At 46.3% G+C, this 26,408-nt stretch overlaps 1 protein-coding gene across 13 annotated transcripts in view; it reads right to left on the bottom strand.

Annotated features, from left to right (window-relative positions):
* Positions 1-26,408, bottom strand: part of arvcfb (ARVCF delta catenin family member b) — a 123,711-nt gene that overhangs the window by 58,921 nt on the left and 38,382 nt on the right. For 9 of the 13 annotated variants that reach the window (XR_007385083.1, XM_048994103.1, XM_048994148.1 and 6 more), the window contains one exon: positions 2,009-2,224. The exons of 2 other annotated variants lie outside the window; for them this stretch is intronic. Coding sequence is in view for 10 of the 11 variants with exons in the window: in XM_048994103.1 (XP_048850060.1) it covers positions 2,009-2,224 (216 nt within the window). In the remaining variant the exon portion in view is untranslated. Of the gene's footprint in view, positions 1-2,008; positions 2,225-2,719; positions 2,823-26,408 lie in introns of those variants that run through there. 2 more of the 13 variants (XM_048994131.1, XM_048994139.1) reach the window with 1 other exon arrangement.

Raw genomic sequence — 26,408 nt, 5'->3', positions numbered from 1 at the left:
GTCATGGGAAGTTTACGGAGCCCCACTGTCACACTAAGACAGCCAGGGCGGTGACACAGTCACTCCCGCATCACAGCTCCACTCTCCATTGTGCCAGGGCAAGGTGCATGAACGCTGGCTCCATCGCTGGCCCAGCCTGAAGCTCCTCAGCTACGCAAATGCACCTCCCTGTCTGCTCCCTCTAACTAAGGCATCTGTTTGAGTGCAGAGTCTGGTCAAGCTGAGCCCGAGGAACGTGGCTAGATGTGGGAGGAGAAGTAGGTCAACTGCAGCTTTAGAGTGGGAAGCAGAGGAGCTGTGTGCCATGAGAGCTCCCATCCCCCAGTGCCGTGGAGAGCTGAGCAAGCAAAATCAATTTGGACCTCTGGTAAGAGGAATCGACGGAAAATGAAGAAATACAATAGTCTGACTGAACTGTCTGATTGAGCCATTAGCAACCTGGACAGAAAGGATCATCACCAAGACTGACTGTACTATTAGCAACCTGGAAAACAGGGATCATCACCAAGACTGACTGTACTGTTAGCAACCTGGACAACAGGGATCATCACCAAAACTGACTGTACCGTTAGCAACCTGGACAACAACGATCATCACCAAGTCAGACTGTACCATTAGCAAACTTAGGCAGAAGGGACCATCACCAAGTCAGACTGTACCGTTAGTGATGTGGGCAGAAGGGATCATCACCAAGTCAGACTGTACCATTAGCAAACTTAGGCAGAAGGGACCATCACCAAGTCAGACTGTACCATTAGCAAACTTAGGCAGAAGGGATCATCACCAAGTCAGACTGTACCACTAGCAACCTTGGAAGAATGGCCCATTTTCTGGGCGAAAAAAATCTCCAGTAATCCCAGAACATTTAAATTAACATCACTAAAAAGTTATTTCTGCATTCAGAATAACTGTTGAATCAATATACACAACTCCACAGAATTCATATTAAGATAAAGGCCCATCTGAATGTCTGTAGATGCAAGGATATATTTATTCTGCACGATGCATGTGGAGTTTTTATGTTCTCCCAGTGCTATGCATGGTGAACTGGCATCTCAAATTTGTATAAACTGCATTAGCAAGTAGAAGATAAATGGATGCAATAGAAAATGGTCTAAGTATCTTTCCTGTAGAAGGGACAGGTGCTGAGGAAGGTTAGAAATGCAAAGCAAACATCTTGAGCTAATTCAAGGAAAAGCTAAAAGAATTTTCACAAACACATCATAATGTGAGAAAACAGCGAATCAATCGCAGAAGGACTAGATCCATATTCTTAAATTCTCACTCGCAAGTGTTTTTTCTATTGGTTTCAGTTTGAAATCATAAAATATCATTATTTGGTCAATAAGAAACAGGAAATGTGATAGAATTGAAAATCAAATCACAATACTGACAAGACTAGTATACCAAACACATCTAGAGGAGCTTCATTAACACCGTTACAGCGAGAATAACTGGTCTCAGGTCCAGTACCTGTTCCCAGAAACCACCGTGAACCCCTGTGAGGTAAAGCTTAACCAGGCCTTCAGCTGGCAACGGACGCACAGAAAAACGGCATGAGGGACTCGGGCACACAAACAGTTCTGTGGCACAACACAGGCAGCTGATGTACTTCTAGAGCAAAGACCACCCCCTCTTGAAGATCCAGTTAACTTGTGACAAAACTCATGTTTCTGTTGAAATGCTCTGTGGGGTGGGTGAGCAGGTCAACCCAGCTAAAGGACTGCACTGCTGATTGCTACTATAACGCATCCCTTCTCCTCCCAACATTCCTGAAGTTCTGACCTCCAACATACAACCTCCAGGAAACCGGTATTTCATCTATAAGACTGAGCTGAACTCATGTTTGATGGTCACAGACACTTGAATGGCCAGTCAGAGCCGGGAGGACAGGAGCGGCTGCGAAGCAGACGACCGTCACTTTCGGGTGAGCCAAGCATGATGGAGCAGGAACAGGCCACAAGGGGCAGCAGTGAGGGCTGGGGGGGTGCTTGGATGGCTCCGTTACCTGCATCACCATCTGCTGCCAGGCCAGGCTCTGGGTGCCGCTGGCCGTGGGAGGTAGGGTGCCACGCTCCAGCTGCAGGGAGACGGTGTGCCGTTCCTCCTCCAGCGCACGGCTCAGCCGCTCGAAGCGAGCTTCCTGCTCTTTAACCGACGCCAGGATGCTGGCGGTGGAGCGCACGTCACACTCCTCCATGGCCCAGCGCCCAAACAGTCTGGTCTTGGGTGGGGAGGGGGAAGAAAGGGGGCACAGGGTCATGGGGCTACTTCTTACACACCACACCCTCGGAGGTGCGTAGCTAGAAATTCCACCCTCCCGGCCAGATTATTTTTAGATAATTTTATGTATGTAAGGGTCCCTGTAACGTGCTGAGTCCCCAGAATTTGCCAGGGCATCCATGTCCCTACTGCACCCCTGATAAGACACTGAGCGCTAACTTTTAGCATGTGGTAGCATACTGGCTAGCAGAGCACAGACACTGAGCGCTAGCTCTTAGCATGTGGTAGACAAACCGTTAGCAGGCACATCCTGCACCTTGCTAACAGCACTGGCTGTTCTTCTGTGATTGATGGTGGAGGAACAGTGTGTGTGTGTGTGTGTGTGTGTGTGTGTGTGTGTATGTATATGTGTGGGGGGGGGGGGGTTGCGCAGGGGACAGTTACAATCATCCAATAAGACAGACATTCAAATAGAAAAATAGGGGCTGATACACACCGGTTGGATTAGTAGTTTGAGAGGTTAGAGCAGAGACATCCCTCACTACGGACAGAGAAGCGGGATCAGGGGACAGGAGGACCAGAGTGCTGAAAGAGAAATGCTGAGAGAGAGAGAGGGAGGGAGAGAGAGAGGGAAAAGGAGAGAGACAAGGGTTAAATCGGAGGTTAACAGAGAAACGAAAGCCATGGACCCCTCCTCTGAGAGCCCGACTCCAAAACGATGATCATCACCTCCACAAACACAAAGGGTGGAGTTGTGGTGTGACCACAGAGGCTGGAGAAGCTGAGCCCAGCTGATGAATGCAGACACGAGGGAGACGCACACTCTTGGGAGGGAGTGTTGCCCTCGGGTTTGAGTCACACCCCCAGGATGCTGTGTCAGCCCCAGATTCGAGTCAACACGGATCAGGGAGACCTGCAGGTTGTATGTAAGCTCCCGTATAGTGGGGTTCTGATGCCCTGATAAGCAGGTCCTCATTCAAATGGCTCCTGCTGCCTACATACCCACAGTACTTGGGAGGGGTGGTATTCTATTCTCTTCTTGCTTTCCAATACATGGCTTTCAACTGTCATGGTGACACTAAATGACAAGATGGCTTTTGCCCCTTTAAACAAGGATTATTTCTGTTAGGCCTATTTTAGCCAAAGGGGATTCCAGCCCAAATACCCAGCTGGACTCTTCACTGGGGCAACCAGTTCTACACTTAAGGGTACAACAGCATGTCCCATCATCAGGTCCAGCCAGTCTTCAGAAAACACATATTCCCTGTGTCACTGCAGTCCCAGGATCTAAAACTTCTAAAGCATGTAAGGATACCCAGCGTTAAACATTAAGGGCTGTAAAAATCCCGAGACCAGCTGTTCCGCCACGACGAGGTTGCTGGCCTTTTAAGACTCAGTGCCTGTGTGGACGTTACAGCGACTGTAAATTAGCTGTGGAGCGTCAAAGGCATGTCAGCGGTGCCCAGAATGCGTGCCGTCAAGGCGGCGGTTTTGGGAATAGATCAAAGCATGCTGGGAAGGAATGTGAGGAGCCTCTGCCCAAGAAACGGGAGCTCACTGGCCGACACACGGCAGCGCCGGGGCTGATGGGAAGCAGCCAGCCGTTCAGCCCCGGCTTCGCTCAGCGGCGCGGGGCCCGTGTACCGGGGCTTTGGATCACACAGACAAAGAGGCGTTGTATTTACGGAACAGGGCAAATGAGGCAAAACGCACACTGTGTCCCTCCAGGCTGCCCGGGAATCTGTGATTCCCTTAAACTGAAAATGCTGTTAATGGATGAGAGGAACAATGCGTACATTCCCTCTCCTCTACGGCTCAAAATGAAATGCAGAGATTTCACAGGAGTGTGCTGGGCTGGGCTTTCCCCACAAGAATAAATGCCTTTCAGCGCACACCTCTACCTAAAAATAGACAGCTTAAATTTTACTCACAGGCAGGTGTACCTTAAGCACTGTTCGGAGACGAGACAGCATTCTTCCAGTTCCCACAGAAGGAAAAAAAAAAAACAAGGGTAGCATCCCTGGGTCCCTTCGATACCGCATTGCTACAGTGGGATGCAGAGCCCCCACCCCCCTGCCCCCCATTTAAATGAAGGAGCGTCCTGGAGCTCCACACCAGCATCACCGAGAAGCAACGTGGTGAGAGAGCCCCGTATCCAGATACTGCCGGCCGGGGTCCCCAGGACCTGGGAGCTATCAAAACAGAGACCAACTCAGCTCCATCATCACAGTCACTGTACTCTCACCAAGCGATCAGTCGCCTCCCTTGGCTGTTATTATAATTTAAATTAGGTCCTTGTGCAAACACACCTGGGGCCTGGTTGAAAATGGCAGTCTCGTGGGGGGGGGGAGTATTACTTAAAAACATCTGCTCCCCCCATAGAAGTGCTGGGTCTGTTTCCCACCTGAGCTCTCCAATGCTGAGCTCGCTAGGACCACACTGGACCATTCTATGATTAAGACCCTTCTTGCCAGGGGTCTAGGAACCAGGGAAAGGGAGAATGACCCCCCCCCCCCCATATTTAATTTAGCTTCATTCATCCACCCCGGCACACAGACCAATGTATTTAAATTTTTGTGCCCCCCGGTCTCAAACGCTCTCCTACACCATTGCTCCCCACCTCACACCAATGGATTCGGATGTGGGGTAACTGTCATTGTTGGACCTCACAGTGGACAAACAGCTAGCTAGGATGGAGACAATGGAAACTCAAGCCAGAGAGGGGGCTGAAATACCTGATTCTACACACCATCAATCATCCACCTGAACAAAGGCGAGCACACCCACATGGAGCCTGAGCGTTAGTGTCAACTAAAGATCAGCCCAGCGCGAGGACATCCGCACACACACACACACACACACACACACACACACACACACACACACACACACACACACACACACTTACTTCCTCTTGAGCGTTAAACATGACCAGTGGCTGTGATTCACTTTCATCAACAAACCAAAGCAGAACAGAAACACTCAAAAATTACAAACATTTATGTACAACAAATAACCATTTTAATCAGCATATCGATGCTGCATGAAGGAAAGTGAAACCCAAAACCAGATTATTAACACGTCCCATTTCAACTGAAATTATTTGCTAATCCTAATGCTACAATAAAAAAAAAATGTTTCCGATGGTAATAAAGGCAATGATTTTAAAACATTGTTTATCTGTAGAGCTGAGAAGCTAGGTGTAAATCACTGGGAGGATGGCGTAATTACTAAATGACGGTGACCTGCGGGAGCTCAAAACCCTTCAAAGGCCAAACTTTCAGCCATGCGGCCGAAAATGTCTAAAGAATGTGCAGCGGAGCGGATGTTTCCGTTCGCAAGAAACGGGGGGGGGGGGGTTTCCTCAGCCATTAGTCTGACCTCAAGCCACCCTGTGGGGCATCAAGGAGAAAACTCTCCAAAAAGCCCCTAGAACATAAACAACTGTACAGATATGAATCCCGTGCTGATAAATGCTGCCACAAAGTGTCCCTCACAATGAAAAGCAAATAAATGGAGGGGAACAAAAACATGAAAATTAGCAGCGGCTGCAGGAATGATGAAAGGCCGGCCGTAGCTTTGATGCGACGCAAAGCCGGCCGCGGTGTTTCGGCTACAGCTGGCGGCCGTCAGCGGCGCACCCAGAGAGCTCGGCCTGGTGTGACGGCCGTGTGGGAGAAACGGCCAAATTCGGCCATCACTGGCACGGACAATAATGCCCCCGCCAGGGTATATTTGCACCGGCCCTTTAAGTGAAAGGAACCTTCATCTTTGTTGTTTTAAAGGAACGGGACTGTCATATTCCTACACACTAGGGTGACAGCTTCTTAAAGACATCGCACACCAGAAGGGGGCGACACCGAAACGAACCGTGTCATCAGGAGTAACCCGGCAGTAGGTCATTCTGTCCACCCGCATGAACAGCCATCTCCCAAAACCATGTCCGTTTCCACAGGTCAATTTCAGAAACTCCATTCTAATGACTTCCTATGTAATTCTGTGGCTGCGATTAAACTCCTCCCTCTGTTGTCTCTCTCGAGATTTCAGGACAGAGCAGATCTGGACACCACAGCTTTTCTGGAAAAAACCAAAATGCAAGCTGATCTATCCAGTCATCTCTCAGCTATATTGCTCCCAAACAGGCGGCAGGTTAACTCAGGGGTCTGAGGTCATTGTCCTCGTGGGGTGTGTCAGGCGGGGCTCATCTTGGGTGACTTCTGAGACCAGCAGATTATTCATTCGTCACTACGTGTGTATGGAAGAGTACTGTAGAAGCAAGACAGGGGTGTCAAATTCGGCACAGGCACACAGACAAGACATACAGACACAGACACAGGGACACAGACACAAACACAGGCACACAGACACACAGTCACAGATACAGGCACACAGACACAGACACACAGATACAGGCACACAGACACACAGACACACAGACACAGACACACAGATACAGGCACACAGACACAGGCACAAGCATACAGACACAGATACAGGCACAGGCACACAGACACAGATACAGGCACACAGACACAGGCACAGATACAGGCACACAGACACAGATACAGGCACACAGACACAGGCACAGGCACACAGTCACAGATACAGGCACACAGATACAGACACAGGCACACAGACACAGGCACAGGCACACAGACAGATACATTCTGCCATTCAGGAAGTCTCGTTTGCTTGGATATTTAAAATCTCATTCTCAAAGATTAATTTCTTCTGGAGTTGAATTTAATAAACGTCAGGAGCCGCTCCCACCCAATACTGAGGACCTTACTCCAAACCCCTACTGGCCCTTATGCAAAGAGATGTTTTCTGAACTCTGAAATAAACAAATTTCCATCAGTGTCTGTGGGTTTATGAAACAGTACCAGCAGTCAGCCCCCCCCCCCCCTTTAAGAGCAGGGAACGCGCCCCGCGCCCCCCCCCAGGGCTCCTTGCTGTACAGTAGCCATACCGCCTCAAACGGTCTAACCTGCATTCCGGGGGGATCTTAGTTGTGCAATGTGTAACCCTCAGCACATGGTTAATCACCGTCTCCCGCCATCATCCTCCCAAAGCTGCCTGGAAGCATCTGAATGACACTGGAACGTTACAAACCTGTCTCTCTGACTTCCTGCACAAACCAACTTTTTTCAAGGGATCCACAGCCCAGACGGCAGAAGTGCAGCGATACCGCAGCCATGAGCTGAGCTACGCAGTGTTTCCTTATGCAAACTCAAGAGGGAGTGAGATCAAACTAAAACTCAAATAATTCAATATCCAATTCAGGAATGTCGAGAACTGCTCACACTAAACCAACTTTGTTCAGCTGTTACTGTGTTTTCATGTCTCAGCTTAGAAAAATTCAAACATTCTTAGTGAGAGAAATATGAACAATGGGACCTTCTACAGTGACTACAGAGTATGGCACAAATTGCGCAGGAAGGCCATACTTCTCATTTTCAAAACACCAGATACTGTAGGCCAGAGATTATTAAATTCATCATTACCCTTCCCATCATGCACTGGGTGTCAGGCCTAAACGCACATGGATCACATGATCGTAAAGATATCCTGAAAGAGTTATACAAAATGAAGGGTGAAACAATAAACAGCAAAGTCTACATCGATGCAACAGTTCACCCTCAGGGGTAGGACTGTATAGGTCAGGCGCGGGGATTAGGGGTGTAGAGCTCCCATGATCTCGAAAAACTGTGCAAAATGTTTGGGTCCCCCTTAATCCCTTTACCGAGCAGGACAAAAACAAGATGAAGAATGCAGAATACAAAGAAAATCACTGCGAGAAGCTGCCGCAAACACGCTTGGCATCCTCTCCACCAGCACCACACGTATACAAGTTAGCAAGTTTTTTGTGTTGTGTTCTGAATTTGCCATTTGCTGTATTTGGATTTTGCAAAAAAATCCCATTTAATTTCTTATGCCAACCCTATAATATATTAAAACTGCGATGGAGAAAATGCAATGGTGGACTGTATAGTAATACTTCATTGATCCCTCTGGGCAAATTCTCTTTTCGCCCTACCCCATGAGACAGATAGGTAGGTGCGAGCAAGCCTGGGGGTCACAGTGTTGGGTCAGCCAGGAGTTGGGGCTAAGGGCCTTGCTGAAGGGCCTAGGATCATGTGACTACTCTGGCGAGGCAAGGGATGGAACCGGCAACCTTCTGACCACAAACACAGAGGTTTAGTTCACCGATTCCCAAACATACCAGCTGTGGAAAGTGTCCTACTCCAAACCATACTTCATCTCCAGAAACAAGAACGTGGCTGAATGGTCCTACAGCTTCGCCGTAACGCAAAGACAGGGACGTCTGAAAGGGCACTAACCACACCCCAAACGGACCTGTCGAGAGCTCAGCCCACTATCAGCCCCCAGAAGGCCCCTTCATTTAGAAAATCCTTGCATTTACAGTTCAGAAATAAGACGACGACATAAAGCTGTGGTGGTCTTAAGGCCGTCAAGGTTTCAGGAGAAAGAAACTCACAAAGAACATCAAAGGACAGCAGAGCCCAGTGACAGGCCTGACTTCAGAAGAAATCCGTCATCCCATTAAAAGAATTTTAAAAGTTAGAAGGTTTACCACCCACTCAAAACTGGTTTATATGGAATCAGCAGCAGCAATATAACCAGCTTTGTTCGTCTACCTGATTCCTGGTGAAGTAAATCCTGGTGAGAGTCGGTGTTGAAGCTCTGCGAACTTTTTCACCAAAACTTTGCTGTTTTTTAATCGCTAAAAGCCAAAAATCAAGTCAATTATTTAAATTATATTTTGAGTACATTTTGAGTCACTGTTTAACTTTGAGACAGAACTGGGACAACCCTCTGCTGTGGGCTAATTAACAGTTACAGGCAGTTACTTTATAAGACTAATTAAAATATACAGTGATTCCAGATGACATAACTAATGCTTTGGGTCTAATGAAAAAAACGTGGTAAACAGAGTAATAAGTGCTGGAGAAGGATGGACTCATCGGCAGGTAAGATGGGCACTGAGAAGTTCAACTCCTTAGCAACTGTTAAAAATTCAAAACACTCTGACGTTTGCCTCAGGTTCGATCCAGCCGGCATGACGATAAAACTCTAATGCTGTATCAGCAAAAATATCAAGGCTGCAAAGACAGATGCAGGCGATGTTAATATGACTTTAAGAAATAGAACTATCAGAATAAGATCAGCTTAAGCTGTTAGTCTGCTGGAGATAGTTACATGTGATTATAGGCAACCAAACAAAAAAATTATCATCATGTATTAAAAACATGTTCTAGCTGAAATGGGTGGATGCTGAAGGTCATGTTGGAAATAATTTTGAAATTGTTTTTTTGGGCAGTTGGTCCTGCAAAGTCCCGCTTTAAATGTATGGTTTGTGGGTAAGAAACTGAATAATCTATTGTTAACTCAATTCAAACCAATTCCATCCCCCATTATGTCTACCAGTTTTAACTGGACTATCCCCTAGAGATTGCGTAACTTTACCTCCCAGACAGGCTAATGACTCTGGACTAAGGATTTTAATCATTACACCTTTCATGGAAAAACCAATTATCAAATTATTTAATTATCATTTAATTCCCAGGGAAATCAAATTCTTTGAGTCTAATGACTGTCCACATACACAGGATCATTCCGGAAGCAGAAGACCATCGTCTTTCTCCACGTGTATAGGATCCCAAGGGGATGATGCTCAGCCTTTTCATGCAGCGATTCCAAAGCCTCCTGACATTTTAAGTCACGCTGACAAAGTAAGAGGGGAGGGCCAACAATATGCTATTGGCTGGAATTGCGAGTTCATCAAGTGGAATAAAACACTGTCTAACAAGGACAAGGCCGTCCTTACAAGCCATTAAAGTCAATTTATTCCCCAGTTTAAATCAACCGGTTGGGGTTACATATGGTTGTCAGCTCCGGCTGTTATGCGTCTGATTATCAGCATCCTATGTACCTGAGGTGGAGATTTCAGGTCCAGATAGTCCAAATCCAGACCAAGATTTTGTTTCAACCAACCAGTTCAGCATAAAGAGTCACAGTCACAGAGTACTCAACTGGTTGGTTGAAACAAAATCTTGGTCTGAATTTGTACTCTCTGGACATGAAATCTCCGCCTCTGCCATTTACTCACCATTCATCCCCTTCCACCCTTCATAAGGTCATACTGAAACATGGGCAAGTCGTAGCCATCTTGTCAAGCACAGGGCTACGCCCAGCGGTCAGCTCTCGTGATTTAGATCGTTTAATCAACGATTCACCAGTTATTGAGTCTTTTCTCTGCCATCTTCTTCAATCGCCAGAACTTCCCAAAGATCTTTTCACCGCATGTGTGACGTGATTCCCCGTGACTTTGTGAAGGACGTAAAGGAGATGCGACGGATCGATGAAGATGCTTAATCAAAGCAATGGAAAGAGAGGCTTTCACTCATTCTAAAGTGCCTGCTTGTTAATGCTTCAATCATCTATTTCCATTCAACAGTCTGCGTCTGTTTAAGCCCGGGCCTACAAGAGTTCCTCTTTAAACTCAGAATTAACATTCGACTGGAAACCAGTAGGGGGTGTCAGGGTCAATGACCTGTCAACCGATTTCCAATGAAAACGAACATCTCTGGGAGCCAGAGAGACGACCAAAGTGTTGCAGGGCAGTGGGGTTGGGGGGATGCTGAACTGGCCTGGTGTTTGGCTGTAGCCAGCTCTCATTAAAAGGGTGGAAAAGACTGCAGTGCTTTATCCACCGAGGGAGCCACCGGCGAATTCCGGCTGACTGCAGTGGCAGGTATCTCAGCATGTGGATGATCCGTCTTGTGCTGGAAGATCGAAATTTCGCTGAGAAAAGTTTGCTCCAGCTGTCAGCTCGAGTCGAAGACGGGGAGGTTTGGAGATGACAGATGGGTGGAGACAGATAGATCTTCAATTATGTAACACCTAGTAGAGAAGATGCTCAGCTCCTCTGAATGCAGATTTAAAACAACAAAGATGAAGGTTCCTTTCATGTGAGAATAGAAAAAAAAAACATGGATCTGATTCCACCTCGGGGAGATTCAGTCTGAGGCTCAGTTTCGGTGTGTGTCCCCCTGTGTGTGTGTGTCCCTGTGTGTGTGTGTGTGTGTGTGTGTGTCCCTGTGTGTGCGCTCCAACGCTGCACAATACTGCCATATCAAGAGTATTAATAATAGTCTTTTTTGATACATGCATTGGAGTGTAACTGAATGACTAGATCGGTCTGAAATTAGTAATTCATTATAATTATGTTACGTGATCAGTTTTGCTAAGAACTCACGTTATTTGAATTCACAACCGCCAATCATTGCATCTGTACCATGTGAAGCAAGTGACCATTGTTATTCAAGGAAATAGGTGACCACAGTATGGAAGCTCCCTTCAGTGTCTGTGTGTGATGTGGCACTGTCTCTATACATCTTGATATCCCCCCAGCCACCCCACCCAAACATTCAACTAGTCATTCCTTGTCTACATTTTCTCCAAAAACATTTAAGACTTAGCAATGTTAAAAAAAAAAAAACAAACACGCTGGTCACTGATACAGTCAAAGCACGTCATTTTTTCCCCCAGAGGAAAATGTCCAGAAAGAACGCAGTACTGATATCTCCAGTGTCATTTAGTCATGAAAAGCATGGTAGAGCGGTAAAGAGAAAAACACAAAGGTCTTGAGGGGAGTGACAGACACGCATCACCTCCTCCCTGAGCAGGAGCCGAGACATTAACTCCTCACTCCCACCTCCACCGCAGGCTCTGCAGACATCAGTCCGAACCAAAGGTGAGAAGATTCTGCATCAACATATTTCTGCCCACCCAACTCACAAAATCTTTACATTAACGCAATAAAAAGTTTCACGTCACCTCTCCGCGATGCCAAACTGCTATGGTGTTGTCAAGCCTCCTGCAATAGCTCCACCCCAGCTCCTAACTACATAAACGAGGAGTGAATCCTCAATCTGCAGGACATACTGCCAAAGCAGGTGTTAGTTCAAAATTATTCAGGGAAAATACCAATATTCATTGGCTTTCGCAGGTCGGGTCATTTATTCCAGAGAGGAGAGAGAACTTTGTCTCATTCTGAATCGATGACAGCCTACCCCCCAGCCCCACCAGCAGTCTGCACGCACGAGACCCCCCTAGACCTCCTGGCCAGAAGAGAGGGGACCGGACGTTTGGACCGATGAGGAAGTAGCTTGTTAATTTTTCATCAGTATCCTGCCAGGGCTCCTCTTTCAAGACTGGATGCCTGTTACTGATATGTCATTTGGGGACTCATCAGTCAGAGCCCAGCCGGCCTACGTCACCACCCCCTTCCTGAAAGTGTGCAGCGGGGGTGGCAACTTAGAAAGGGGGGCCAGCTCTGGCTCTGTCGATCCCCCCCCCCCCCCAGCCCCACCCCCAACAGAAAACAATTTACGGTGCGTGTCAGGTCTGGGTGAATTAGAGGGCTGTGGCTACAATGGAAATCTTGTTTTCCCACAGAACTATCTACTGTTTGCCAGGTTCCTTGCATCAATTTGCAGGGGAGACGCACATGGGGGAGGGATGCAGCAGCTATTCTTAGAGCGCAGGTGATGAATATGCATCAGGATATCAGTGTCTCACCCAGGCCAGTCTCTTAGCCTGGTCCATGATCAGGCGGGTGCGTTTACAGCATGACAGGGTGTGTGAGTGTGTGTGTGAGAGAGAGCCAGCCCCACTGCCACTGCCCCATCAGACAGCCACTAATGCTAAGACTCTGGTATCGTCTAGCACTGCCTGTAGAATCCATCCTATCCCCAAAGGGGCTAAGGGAGTTCATGTAGAAATGACTAAGATGGTCATAAAGATGGCTGACATCACAGCCCCGTGTCACACGGGCAGTAAGACCAGGCCCAATCCGCACGCTGGCTGCTCATTTCTTCCACCACCCGCCCCCCAACCCCACCATCTTATAAAGCTCCTCTCCCTTTAATCATTATTTTGAAGTGATGTGTTTCAGCTCCTGGGACACACGTAATGGAACAGAGGCAACGGCGTAGATCTCAGTGCCAGATCCCTGGACACCCTGAAGTGGGATTGAGGCCTAAATACGCGAGCGGCCAGGACCACACCCCCCCCCCATCACCACCAACAGGCAGGACCACACCCCCCATCACCACTAACAGACAGGACCACACCCCCCATCACCACCAACAGGCAGGATTACACCCCCCCATCGCCACCAACAGGCAGGACCACACCCCCCCATCACTACCAACAGGTAGGACCACACCCCCCCCATATCACCACCAACAGGCAGGACCACATCTCCCCCCCCCCCCCCCCCAACAGGCAGGACCACACCCCCCCCCCCATCACCATCAACAGGCAGGACCACACCCCCCCATCACCACCAACAGGCAGGACCACATCCCCCCCCCCCCCCAACAGGCAGGACCACACCCCCCCACAGTCCCAGGCAGCATCGCTGTAATAATTGGAGGGGATTTGTACACCAAGCCTTATGGAATGAGCCACTCCCACCTCGTAGAGGCTCACCGACCCGGGTCTGTTTAAAGCCGTACAGTTAGACACAGCAGTATCGGCCTCAGAAAAAAACCAAAAGAGGTTACAGTTATTAGTACATGGAATGACGATGAGTCCAGTCCACAGTGCAGGAGCACGGACCTACCCAGTGAAGGTCACAGGAGGCAAAGATTCAAAGTGTCGAAATGCCACCCGGCTGGCTGGGCACACAGAGCCTGCCCATGGCAGGAGGGGGGCAGAGATACCCCCCTCCAAGGAAACACCCCAGCTCTGTCATCCCATGGGACCTGGTTGCTTCGGTAGACCTTGATCCATGCTAAGAAGCAGCCAAAGGTTCCGCACACAAAAAGGGGTGACATCTCTCATGCATCTGGCGTGACTCATGTTTCATGACTCTCACGCTCAAACAAGAAATCTTACAAAACTATATTATTCCATCACAAATCTAAAATTAGCTATATCAAAAGCATTTGGGTAGTTTGCAAACCCTACAGACTATTTACAAGGTAATGAAACCGTTACATACATGTGAATTGTGTGTGCATGCGTGTGCCGACGCGTCTCGATTTGAAAATCTCACTCCAGCCAGCCGACGAAAGTAGACAAGCCTGCAGTTTGGCTCAGATTACAGAGCGGAATTTTTATGTACACGGCCGTTGTAATAAGTCTTGGCATAAACTCTTCTCAAGAATGCACCCACACACACTATGACTGAGCGACAAAACGATTTAAGAAAACTGGCGTGAGGCTGGACGTTTGTTACGTTTGGGTTCCGCTTCAGTGCCCCATGATAAACTACTGAATTCACAGGCGTTTAGGGATTTCTAACCATAACCCAAAGGCCACCCTGCAGACACAAACCCGGAGCAGACTTCATTCACATGTGGGATCCCCGAATACTCCAGAGCTTCCACTTGGATTCTGAACAAGCCAGATGATTCTTGGCACAGGGGTGAATTGAATATTCATTACGGGCATTTGTGAAAATGTCATGGTATTTACACCAATTTAATACCACTCCATCCAGGGACAATTACCCCAAATAAATAAATAAATAAATACATTTTAAAACCCAGAATGCGTCTCCTTGGGGCTGGTCCACTGCCAAATCTTGCTGAGAATTAACATTTTGTCAAGTAAAAATACTGCAGGAAATGCTGAGAGAGAATCTCAAGGGGGGGGGGGGCAGTAAACCTCTTCTTATATTAAAATAAATTATGACGGGCATTGAGAGGCCAAGACTCTCTGATTGGTTTGGTGGGAGTCCTTCACTAAGGGGGGGGGGGGTTCACTGCCAGATGAATGTTGCACACCCCCCAGGCACAAAGCTCCAAAACCCTGTCGAGTGCCCAATGTTACTGCTTTGGATCGGGACCTCGGAGACTGCCTTACCGGAGCTCGACAGGGTGTGTCCGGAGTGTCACCCCTTCACGGGGGTCTTAAAATGGCTGCCGCTTGATCTAAAAACAGAGCACCGGCTGAATTTTAGGAAAGCAGACAGTATTGAGAAAAGGATTGCGTTTGTCCAAAGGGTTAGAGGGGAAATCCAACAGGAACATGCAGGAATTCAGACCAGTTCCCACAGCTCCAAAGCAGCTTTTTTTTTGAAGATGACAGCTTACAGCAGAGACATGGACTCCGAGTTCAGAGACCGACGAGTGTCTTCCGACTACCAGAAAGTGACCTTCTGAAACCGCATTCCTGCATCACATTCCCCGCCCCCTCCCTGTTCCACCCAGTTTTTCAAAGGGCAGGATGAAGGATGGAAAAAGAGGGAAGGGGGCCCACCAACACACAGCTGTGGATCACACCCTTCCTCTAAACATGACACTCTTCCCCAGCATATAAACAGCCACACAAATATTTTAAAATCACATGAATTACAAACAGTCATATAAGCTACAGTAAAGATCCTCACAGATTTTTTTTCCATGTCTGCTGTAAAAGTCTGACACAAGCATGCCCCCCCCCCCCAGACTGCCGGGGCGATGCTGCCAGACAGGCCCAGTAGAACCGTGGCCCAGCCACGTGCCACTATCTGCAGGTCCACCAGGGCGGGCGATAAAGCTGTGCAATTAATCGAAATTGAATCACGATTACAATTATGGCTTCTCACGATTATGAAAAAAATTATCGATAAAAATTATCTTTCTTTGTATCCCGTACTGAAATGGTGCCCTATTTTATCTTGCCCAATAAATTCAGATCGGCCCACTAATTTTTCAGGGGTGCGCTTTGCCCCTCCCTGTTAGCGAATTCCTTACAGCACAGCAATAAAAACACATTCACGGTCGAAATGGCAGGACAGGTACCTTTGGTCAACAAAAGAGGTTATTTGTCAGTTATTTGGAATCGTTTTGGTTTCAACGATTCGGACCAAGAACAACAGCAAATAATGTGCAGATTGTGTCACAAAGCTGTGTCTTCACCACAAGGCAACACGATCAATTTATTTAATGTTAGGTTGAAGAAACTGTTATTAATCATTTTGTTATCACTCCTGTATGATCAGCAATGAATGTAAATATGTATATATATTATTTTGTTTTCCCCTAGCCTCATACTTTAGATTATATTAATAATAGCATTCCCACCTTAGCAAAACCAGAACTTTCTCTCACCTCCCTATTCTGCATGACTCTTGCGCCTCCCACTGACTATAAATAAAGGAGTCAAGGGGAACCACCCTTTGTAACACATTCTGCTGTAGTTTGCATTGCAGAGAGTGTGGGTACCCTTGCAAGTAAAACTGTAACCTGTGTGTGTCTCATAAATGTGGAGTTGGGGTGGAAACGCCGGGCGCTTTCCCCAACATAGAATTTGGTCCTTCGAGCCGGATCCGAGGAACCCCGAAGACGTCTCCAGTACGCCGAGAGAAGCGACACCGAAGTCTGTCGACAGCCACTCGAAGTCGGGTGCAAGAAAGACCTGTGATGTGAATTCGTCATCAGGCCGGTGGTTAGAACTGCGCTCGACGTCTGGTGATGTCTGAAGGACCTCGGTGACGGAACAGAGAGCACACTATACAGGTGAGAAACACGGCACCTAAGTGAATAGGTGGCCAAGTGAGAGATACGGCACCTAAATAAGTAGGTGGCCAAGACATGCATGTGGTTGAGGTTAGCCGAAATTAACCGGGAGAGAAAGTAGGCGTTATTGGAAATATATATATTGATGTATGTGGATGTGTTTTTATAGGTTTTAGATTAACCTACACGATCCACCCTAAAAGCAACAACATACTGGTGACTGAAGGATAAAGGACGGGTTTCATCCCTGAAAACTAACACCGCTGCTCTAATAGTGAACAGTAGAAGGCCGTGTTGGTGTCCTCCTGAGGTCTCATGCCAGGGACTTGCTTTTAGGATTTTTTATTTTTTGTAGTGTATTCAATAAAAGGTAACAATGGGAAAAAATCAGAGTAAACAAATCAAACTAGAGGGAGATGAGAAGTTTATGGAAGGATATAAACCAGGATCAGGACAAATAAGTAGTCAGAGATGGAGGAAAAAACATGGGTTTGAAGGAAAACTCCATACTCCAGACATATTAAAGTTACAGGGAAACTTAAAACTGGAGATGTTACAGACTACCAATAATAAAAAAGGCCAAGATAGAAAAAAGGAATACGTTTTCTCTGATGCATGGTTAGAACAGAGTAAACTAAGAGATAATAAGAGACAACAGAAAAAGGGAAATAAGGAGAAAAAACTGCAGGTGGCTTTAATCACACTAGACGAAGAAACGGCAGCAAGACCTTCTGCCCCTCCAGCTCCTCCACCGCCCCCACAAATTCCGGTGCCTGCACCGGCGCTGGTTCCAGCCACAGATAGACAAGAAGCAAGGGGGGGGGTGGAACCATCTCGCATGTTAACTCGAGGGTCTGATCCCTCTCTATATCCTGTAAAAGATTTGGCCACAGCTAAAGTACAATGGCATCCAAAAAATAACACAGAACAAGAGGAGGTAGAATGGCAGTGTCCCCTCGTAGAAGTGGCAAACCCAAATCGAGGGCCAAATAATGCAGGACCCGAAACTATGTTAGTATATAGACCCTGGACCGTTGAGGATAGAACAGCGGCTTTAAAAGGAATACCCCCGGTTGAAGAAGGGGTACCCGAGTTTTGGACTGCCATCCTAGAATTACAAAGTAGTTTTCATTTGAACGGCAGGGAAATGTATAGATGTCTCAGACAGTTGTTTACCCATAAATGGGGACGTGTAGCGGGAGACTTCACAGGACATGGTAATAATGATGAAGTCTTAGCACATAACTCACAGGAACTCATTCAAGCATTACAACACCTGCGAGAGAGAATAGACACAGTCTTCGTGAGACGTGCAGATTATGGGCCAATAGCGCAGTGCAAACAAAAAGATGGAGAGGAACCTGAGGATTTTATGGATAGGATGCGAGTGGTGTTCAGGGGAAATTCAGGAATTCCTCACGACGAGGAAGACGGAGGAGTGTATCAGCAACAATTAAAACGAGCTTTTGTCGCAGGCCTAAAGCCTGAATTGCGAAAATATCTCGACAAACATTGGGTACATCAGAATACTGGCTCAGTCCAACAAGCCTTAGAATATGCCCAACACGCACAGAAAGCGCAGAAACAGCAAAAGACAGATACAATATTCAGCGCCTCTGACGTGGTAGCGCTAGTGCAAACGAACCCTCGGGGACGCGGGGGATTCAGAGGTAGAGGAAGAGGAAGATTTAGAGGCCGAGGAAGATTTAGAAATAAACAAACAGGAGGGTTTTCACAGGAAACAGAGTGTTGGACATGCGGGAAACCTGGACATTTAAGCAGGGACTGCAGGTCAGGGAAGCGACCATTTAATCCAAACTCCACCGAAAATGACCAATGACCCTCCTCGGAGACCCCTGTTGCCGACACTATCCGAGGTGAAACAGAGGTCATTTTAAGGGAAGAAACGGAGGTTACCTTACAAGACCTCCTGGATGAGGAAATAGATTTGCAAGCAGTATGTCAGCTATTAGCAGAAAGGCAGTGGGGAACTTTGCCAAGTCGGAAATTAATCATAAATGGCAAAGTATACGAATGCCTGTGTGATACTGGAGCCTGTAGGACTGTCCTAACCTCCAGTCCTCCTGAAGTCACATACTCCTCATCTGTCATAAATATAAAAACAGCAGGAGGCCAAACAGACAGTCATCAGCTAACAAACCCAGTTGCAGTAAAAGATAAGGAAACTGGGATTGAATGTCAAGCACAAGTGTTAATAAGCCCTTCTTGCCCTGTCAATCTGTTAGGCCGTGACCTTATGGTACAGATGGGCATTAGTGTAGTTGCCACAAACTCTGGCATGAAGGCAATCATAAATGAGGAAGCCTATGTTGTGCAAGGAACCGGAGCACCACAATATTACTGGTCACTGGACCTAGGGGGAACTGCACAGACACGAGAATTGTTGCGAAAAACTAGAGAAAAGCAGTCCCCTAAACAAACCCAGTTCATGCCTGACGATGCCTTACACGTCACTATGTGGTACAAAGGCACCCCAGGACCAGATTATGCCTATGACAAAACGTTTCATGCCCTCCAAGACACTTGTATTACCTTACAACATTTGTATGTTAACTCCACTACTGGCTTTTCTGCTGCCTCAGTCATCTTATCTAATAAACAACAGGCTGTGTTCAGAGGGGAAACACCACACGTATCTCTATCAAAATCACCTCAGATGCAGTGGAGGGATGTAGAGATGTTCTTACGAGATTCCATGCACAGTTACAATGACTACCAACCCGTACCTGGCTCCTGTTGGAGCTATGACAAAAAACACAATGTGTGGCGGTTCCCTTTGGGATGGAGAGTTCAAACCACTCTCACCACACACTTGCAGGACCCAACCTGACAAATTTTTTCTGTTCTGGAGGGGGGATCATGTCCAGATCTAGATCACCTCCCGGAAGGGTTGTGGTCGTCCTCCCCCACTGATGTAGGACTGGTAAAGGGGTTCCCACCATACAAAGTAATTGTGAAATCAGAACACCGCCCGGTAGTTAGACAATACCCGTTAAAACCTGAGGCAGAGAAAGGTATAGCCCCTGTAGTGCAGGATATGTTGGCATCAGGAATATTGCGAGAGGCTCCTGAGGCCACTTGCAATACTCCTATCTTCCCTGTCCAGAAGGGACATACAGGGAAATGGCGCATGGTGCAGGATTTAAGACCAGTTAATAACATAGTGCAACACGCAGCACCAGACGTGCCCAACCCACACTTATTGCTCAACTCATTAACCCCTGATAAAAGTTACTTCTCAGTAGTTGATCTCAGTAATGCATTTTTCTCAGTACCATTGCACTCTGATTCTCAACATTTATTTGGTTTCACCTATAAGGGAAAAAAATACACATATACTAGACTCCCTCAAGGGTTTTCAGAAAGTCCACATGTATATACCATGGCCCTTAGATATTCTATGAGTACCTGTAAAATACCATCCCATAGTCAAGTGCTACTGTATGTAGATGATATATTAATTGCTTCAGATACAAAACAGCATTGTAAGGAAGCCACACTGTTGGTGTTACAGCATTTATATGATACAGGACATAAAGCATCAAAACAAAAATTACAATATTGCAGGGAGGAAGTTATATATCTTGGACATAAACTCTCCCAACAAGGTCGATCATTATTAGAAACTAGAAAACAGGCAATACAAGAGGCACCAAAGCCAAAGACTAAACAGCAAATGATGTCCTTCTTAGGACTTTGTAATTATTGCAGAGAATGGCTACCTGATTATGCCGCACTCGTTCAACCTCTGCAAACCTTAATTTATGGGAAAGACATGGCCTTAAAAGATAAAATTCAGTGGACAAAAGAAGGAGAATTGGCATTCACAAACTTAAAAATGATGCTACAAACAAATGTGATACTTGCCTTACCAGATTATCAACAACCATTTACCTTATGTGTTGATGCTAATCAAGGTTATATGAAAGCGGTATTAACACAGCCGTTCGGGACAAAGGAAAGACCACTAGCATTCTATTCTAAACGATTAGATGCAGTAGCAGCTGGTTTTCCACAATGTTTGCAAGCATGTGCAGCTGCTGCAGAAGCAGTAAAATTATCAGCAGAATTAGTGTTGTGTCACCCACTCACCCTGAAGGTGCCACATTCAGTTTCATTAGTTTTACTGCAGACACCGCTTCCGTTCCTCACACATGCTAGACATCTGACCTTAGTCTCACTCCTGCTTTCACAGTCAAACATTACTATACAGCGATGTGGTCCTCTTAACCCTAGCACCCTTCTTCCGACAACGGAAGATGGAGAGCCACATTCGTGCAAAGCAGTTGTGGAAGAGCAAACAAAACCCAGAGCAGATATTTTACAGACCCCAATATCAGATTCAATGGTTGTTTATGTAGATGGATCAGCATCAAAAAATGATATGGGAAAAAATAAGGTCGGGTATGCTGTGGTTACGTCCACTGAAGTGTTAGAGGCCAATGCACTCCCACCTGCTTGTTCAGCACAAGCGGCTGAACTCTATGCTGTAATTAGGGCATGCGAGCTATTCAAAAATAAGTCACTTACTATATACACTGATAGTCAATATGTGTTTGGAGCTGTTCATCACCATGCAAGAGTGTGGAAAAAATAGAGGTTTTAAAACATCGCAGGGAACGTCTCTAACTCACACAAACTTACTACTTAGATTATTAGATGTTGTACAATTACCGACTCGCCTTGCACTGTGCAAATGTAAAGCACACCAAACCGATGCTTCCACAATAGCTAAAGGAAACAACTTTGCAGATAAAACTGCCAAAGAAGCGGCCCTGAAACAGCCCACCTTATCAGTGGCAGACATTCTTTTCATAGATAGTGATGTGCTGTGTGATGCACAGATTCATGCTCCTAAAACAGAAATACAGAGTTGGATCAAGAGAGGAGCAATACAGCAAGGGAAAGTTTACTATATGAATGACAAGCCCATCCTACCAAAAAACTTATACAAAACAGCTGCCTTAGTGAGCCATGGAAATACTCATGTCTCAACAGGAGGGATGGTACATATTATCCAGCAATACTTTTATGCTATAAATTTTTCTGATTATGCAAAGCAATTTTGTAGAACATGCTTAATTTGCTGTAAACATAATGCACAGGGTAACATGAGACCAAAACGTGGCCAGTTCCCTGTAGCTGAGTACCCGTTTCAAGTTGTACATATGGATTTTATTGAATTATCTTGGTCACAAGGGAAGAAGTACTGTCTAGTCATTATAGACACCTTTTCTAAGTGGGTAGAAATATACCCTGTAAAGCACTGTGATGCAATGACTGTTGCAAAATGTTTGGTAGGCCATTATTTCCCTACTTATGGCATACCTCATATTATAAGATCAGACAATGGGACTCATTTTGTAAATCAGACCATGTCCCTTTGTTCACAAGCATTAGGTTTTACGCTTAAGAATCATTGTGCTTATCACCCTCAGAGTGCAGGCTTAGTGGAGAGAACTAACGGCACTATTAAAACAAGGCTCAGAAAAACAATGGAAGAGACAAAAAGGCCGTGGCCAGAATGTTTGTCTCTAGTAAAATTGTGGATGAGAATAACTCCCATTCCTGCAGGATTAACACCTTTTGAGATAGTGTACGGAAGGCCGTTTCCTCTAGCAACCGAAATGAGTGATATAGGGAAAGCGGACAGAGAAAATACATTGGCTAATTGGATGCGAAAGTTGCTATCATCACAACAAAAACATAGCCCCAGTAGTCTGCCAGTAAATTCTGTTTCTAACCAACAGGATAACTTGCAGCCAGGGGATTGGATCCTGGTCAAGGTCCTGTTGCGGAAGGAGTGGAGCACACCCCGGTGGGACGGTCCTTATCAAGTCCTCCTCACAACACCAACAGCTGTGAAAATAGCAGAACGACCTTCCTGGATACACAAAAGTCACTGTAAACCCATCAAGCCCTTATCAGAGGCCTCAGCGACAGAGTAGCAGTGGAAGTCCGCTACAAAGGCACAGTAACCAATAGGGTGCTGCTGTCTCAACCCGGTGAAGAAAACAACTGAACTGCACTCTATTAGGATGGCTCTGACGGGGTGGGGATGTGGTAAGGTGACTCTAGGGGTCATTCTTGTTGTTGGACTTGTATGGTTGTCCTTGCTCCCACTAGCTCCATTGCAACACCTACGGCGATGGACCCATGACGACTTCCATCTGCGCCCGTTGCCTGCTCACACCCGTTCATGAAGAACTACTGGTATCAATATGTACATGACACTGTAACAGCAAAAAATGTGACGAATTGCTATGTTTGTTCTGTGATGCCTACTCATAGTGAACGACCCACTGTATATGGAAAACCCATGAATATGTCACAGGCCAAATGTGCCGCATCTTTTGCAGGTATAGGGTACCAAAGTATTGTTTCACTTATATTTTCTTTTGTTTTGTTTTTTATTTTGTTTTTCTGTTGTTTTATAACTGTTATACCATGTTTGAAAATGTTTATTAATCAAGCTCTTAATGCTGCTTTTCGGACACACAGTACAATGTTTCTCTCCCTTACTCAGAATATGGAGACAGAGCCTGTTTCCAGCGATAGCGATGAAGAAGACATGTAATTCATAATGACGGCTGAGCCGAAAGCACCCGTGCAGGGCTTGGACCTGAAGTAACGGAATTAGATGTTTTTCTATGATAAACAGGAGGAACGACTCCTGATGGTTTTCTGTACTCCACAGTTAGGATGATGATGATGTGATCTAAATGACAGTTGTACTGGAAATGCTTTTGCAACTTGTACAATACTGATGTTTTTGATCATACTGTCATGATAAACAGGAGGGACTGTTAGGTTGAAGAAACTGTTATTAATCATTTTGTTATCACTCCTGTATGATCAGCAATGAATGTAAATATGTATATATATTATTTTGTTTTCCCCTAGCCTCATACTTTAGATTATATTAATAATAGCATTCCCACCTTAGCAAAACCAGAACTTTCTCTCACCTCCCTATTCTGCATGACTCTTGCGCCTCCCACTGACTATAAATAAAGGAGTCAAGGGGAACCACCCTTTGTAACACATTCTGCTGTAGTTTGCATTGCAGAGAGTGTGGGTACCCTTGCAAGTAAAACTGTAACCTGTGTGTGTCTCATAAATGTGGAGTTGGGGTGGAAACGCCGGGCGCTTTCCCCAACATTTAATCACTTAAAGCTTAATCATAAAGTGGTCTGTGATCAAACAATACATGAACAAAAACTGAGAAAGGTGAGGCGAGCTGATCAACTCGAACTGCGACGCAGTTTTCCGTTAAGGAAACCCTCTATAGTGCAGCCGCGTATCCCTCAGGTTCTCAAAAACGCCGAGATATAACAGATGTCATCACATATCATTTAGCAAAAGAGAGGGTCTTCAGCACAGTTGGAAATATTGTCTCCTGCTATCGTGCATCACTGAAGCCAGTTGTACTTTTTATATCAGTGGACTAAGCATTTGACTCTAATATGTGTAGTTGGGGTAAAAACAAATCAGGTTTTTGCACCTCAGAAAACAGTTCATCTCAGTATAATTTGTCTGTTCATTTAAAAATATATATTTGTACAAGTTCAGCGTATGTTATAAAAATTTTATTTTGGTTTCAATTCAATTTCAGTGTAAGTATATAAGTTTCATTATTATGATTCAATAAATACAATGTTTCTGCAGTCAAGAGTAATTGTGGTACATAATCGTGGTAAATAATCATAATCCCAATATTGGTCAAAAATAATTGTGATTATGATTTTTGCCGCAATCGAGCAGCTCTAGCAGGCAATCTTCAGGCAGGCGGCTTAGTGAAAAGCTATTAATTTACTCTGTGTCCCACAATGTGGGGGGGGGGCTCTCCTGAGGAGCCAGGGGGATTTGGGGGGGGGGGGCAGTATGGTGGGGACTATGAATGTTGTCACCTCTGCTATTGTGGCAGGGGGGGTTGCTAACTGAGGGCCAAAGGGAGATCACAGAAGGATCAGTCAGTGTGGAAGACCCCCCAGGCATCACACTGTCCCCAACAGGAGAAATAAAATCAATTTCATTTGTCTTTAGTGGTCTTCCGGATTTTATGAAATATCCTCTGTAGGCCCTCTGCACAGCACCCCCTGGAAAGGCAACATCCCCCAACAGAGCCCTAAGTCTCAAAGAGAGGGAGACATGGAGGCGGCCCGACGCCCAGGTCCATCGGAGAATAAGGCGACAAGCATCACTGGGCAGGAATGCTGGAAGACAGAGCGGCGCGGACATGCTCCAACGGGGTGGTCGCACGCCCCCCGAGGACAGGGCTGCTTCGGCTCAGCGGACGGAGAAATTGTCTCCCATTCAGTTCAGGGAGAAAGCAGAGCTCAATACTGAGCCTGTTAGCATTCTATGCTAATTCCAAAGCAGCGACCCGGGCCACAGGATGGGGTTTTACCGCGCTTCTCATCACCACATCTGGGCAGGTGTGCTTCTCTGCAGCGCCACATCGCGGGGAGAACACACACACACACACACACACACACACACACACACACACACATCAGCTATTAAGCCGCCACAGAAAAGCAGTCTGTACGTGTTCAGGGATGCTGACCCTCATACGGGCCCCCAGGTGCCCCCAGGACCGGCAAGAGCCCCTGATCACGCTGAAATGGACACCGGTCCTGACACAGGCCTCTGGAAGGTGACTCCACGGGAGGTGGGGGTCAGGGAAAGCCCGAAACATGAGGCCTTACGTGTCACTAAAGGCAGAGAGAGAGCAGAGAGATTCACTACAATATTCATACTCACACACACACACACACACAAGGTATCTATGTCTTTTTGGGGACTGTCAATTAATTTCAACAGGCATAACCCTAATCCTAGATACAACAACCTTAATCCGTAACCAGCACCATAAGTAACCAAACAAAATAGGACACTTTTGGCATTTTTAGTTTTTTGATTGCAGTCACAGATTTTTATAAAATCGAGTTTCCCCTTTTGGGGACTGAGAAAATGTCCCCATAATATCATACACACATGACCGCACGCACACACACACGTTTAGGCATCTAGTGTAAATATATTGGGGGGATATTTGTATCATTATAAACTACATTACTGTACTGTACTGAAAAACCAACACACAGTGAAACACGACAAATGTAAACAAGGTAGCCCGGTCTCCCTCCAAGCATGTTCATCTTTAAAAAGACTGTACTTCAGATAATTAAAATGAGAAAACAGGCAAACTGGCCCAAATCCCAGTTCTGATGACCGTCCTCATGTATGATCTACACCCATGTCAGAGGCTCTAATTAGTCCTCTTCCTGGACCTCCCCATCCTCAAATAAACAAACATGCTTTGTTTTGTTTTTTAAATCATCAGACACAGAGTCCTTATCTATAAAAGAGCACATTCATCCTTAACTACCCTGCTATTTCCATCAGCCACTGAGACATGCCCACAAAGATACACCTACATATGGATACACCCATACATGGACAAGCTCACACCGAGACACACCCACACCGAGACACACCCACTCGCAAACACGCCCACACCGAGACACACCCACTCATAGAAACACTCACAGAGACCCACCCATTTGTGGACACACCCACACAGAGACACACCCACTCGCAAACACACCCACACCGAGACAC

The sequence above is a fragment of the Brienomyrus brachyistius genome, chromosome 2 (assembly GCF_023856365.1).
Source record: "Brienomyrus brachyistius isolate T26 chromosome 2, BBRACH_0.4, whole genome shotgun sequence".
NCBI lineage: Eukaryota > Metazoa > Chordata > Actinopteri > Osteoglossiformes > Mormyridae > Brienomyrus > Brienomyrus brachyistius.
The sequence above is the reverse complement of the archived record's forward strand: the minus strand, read 5'-3'. Positions and strand labels throughout refer to the sequence as shown.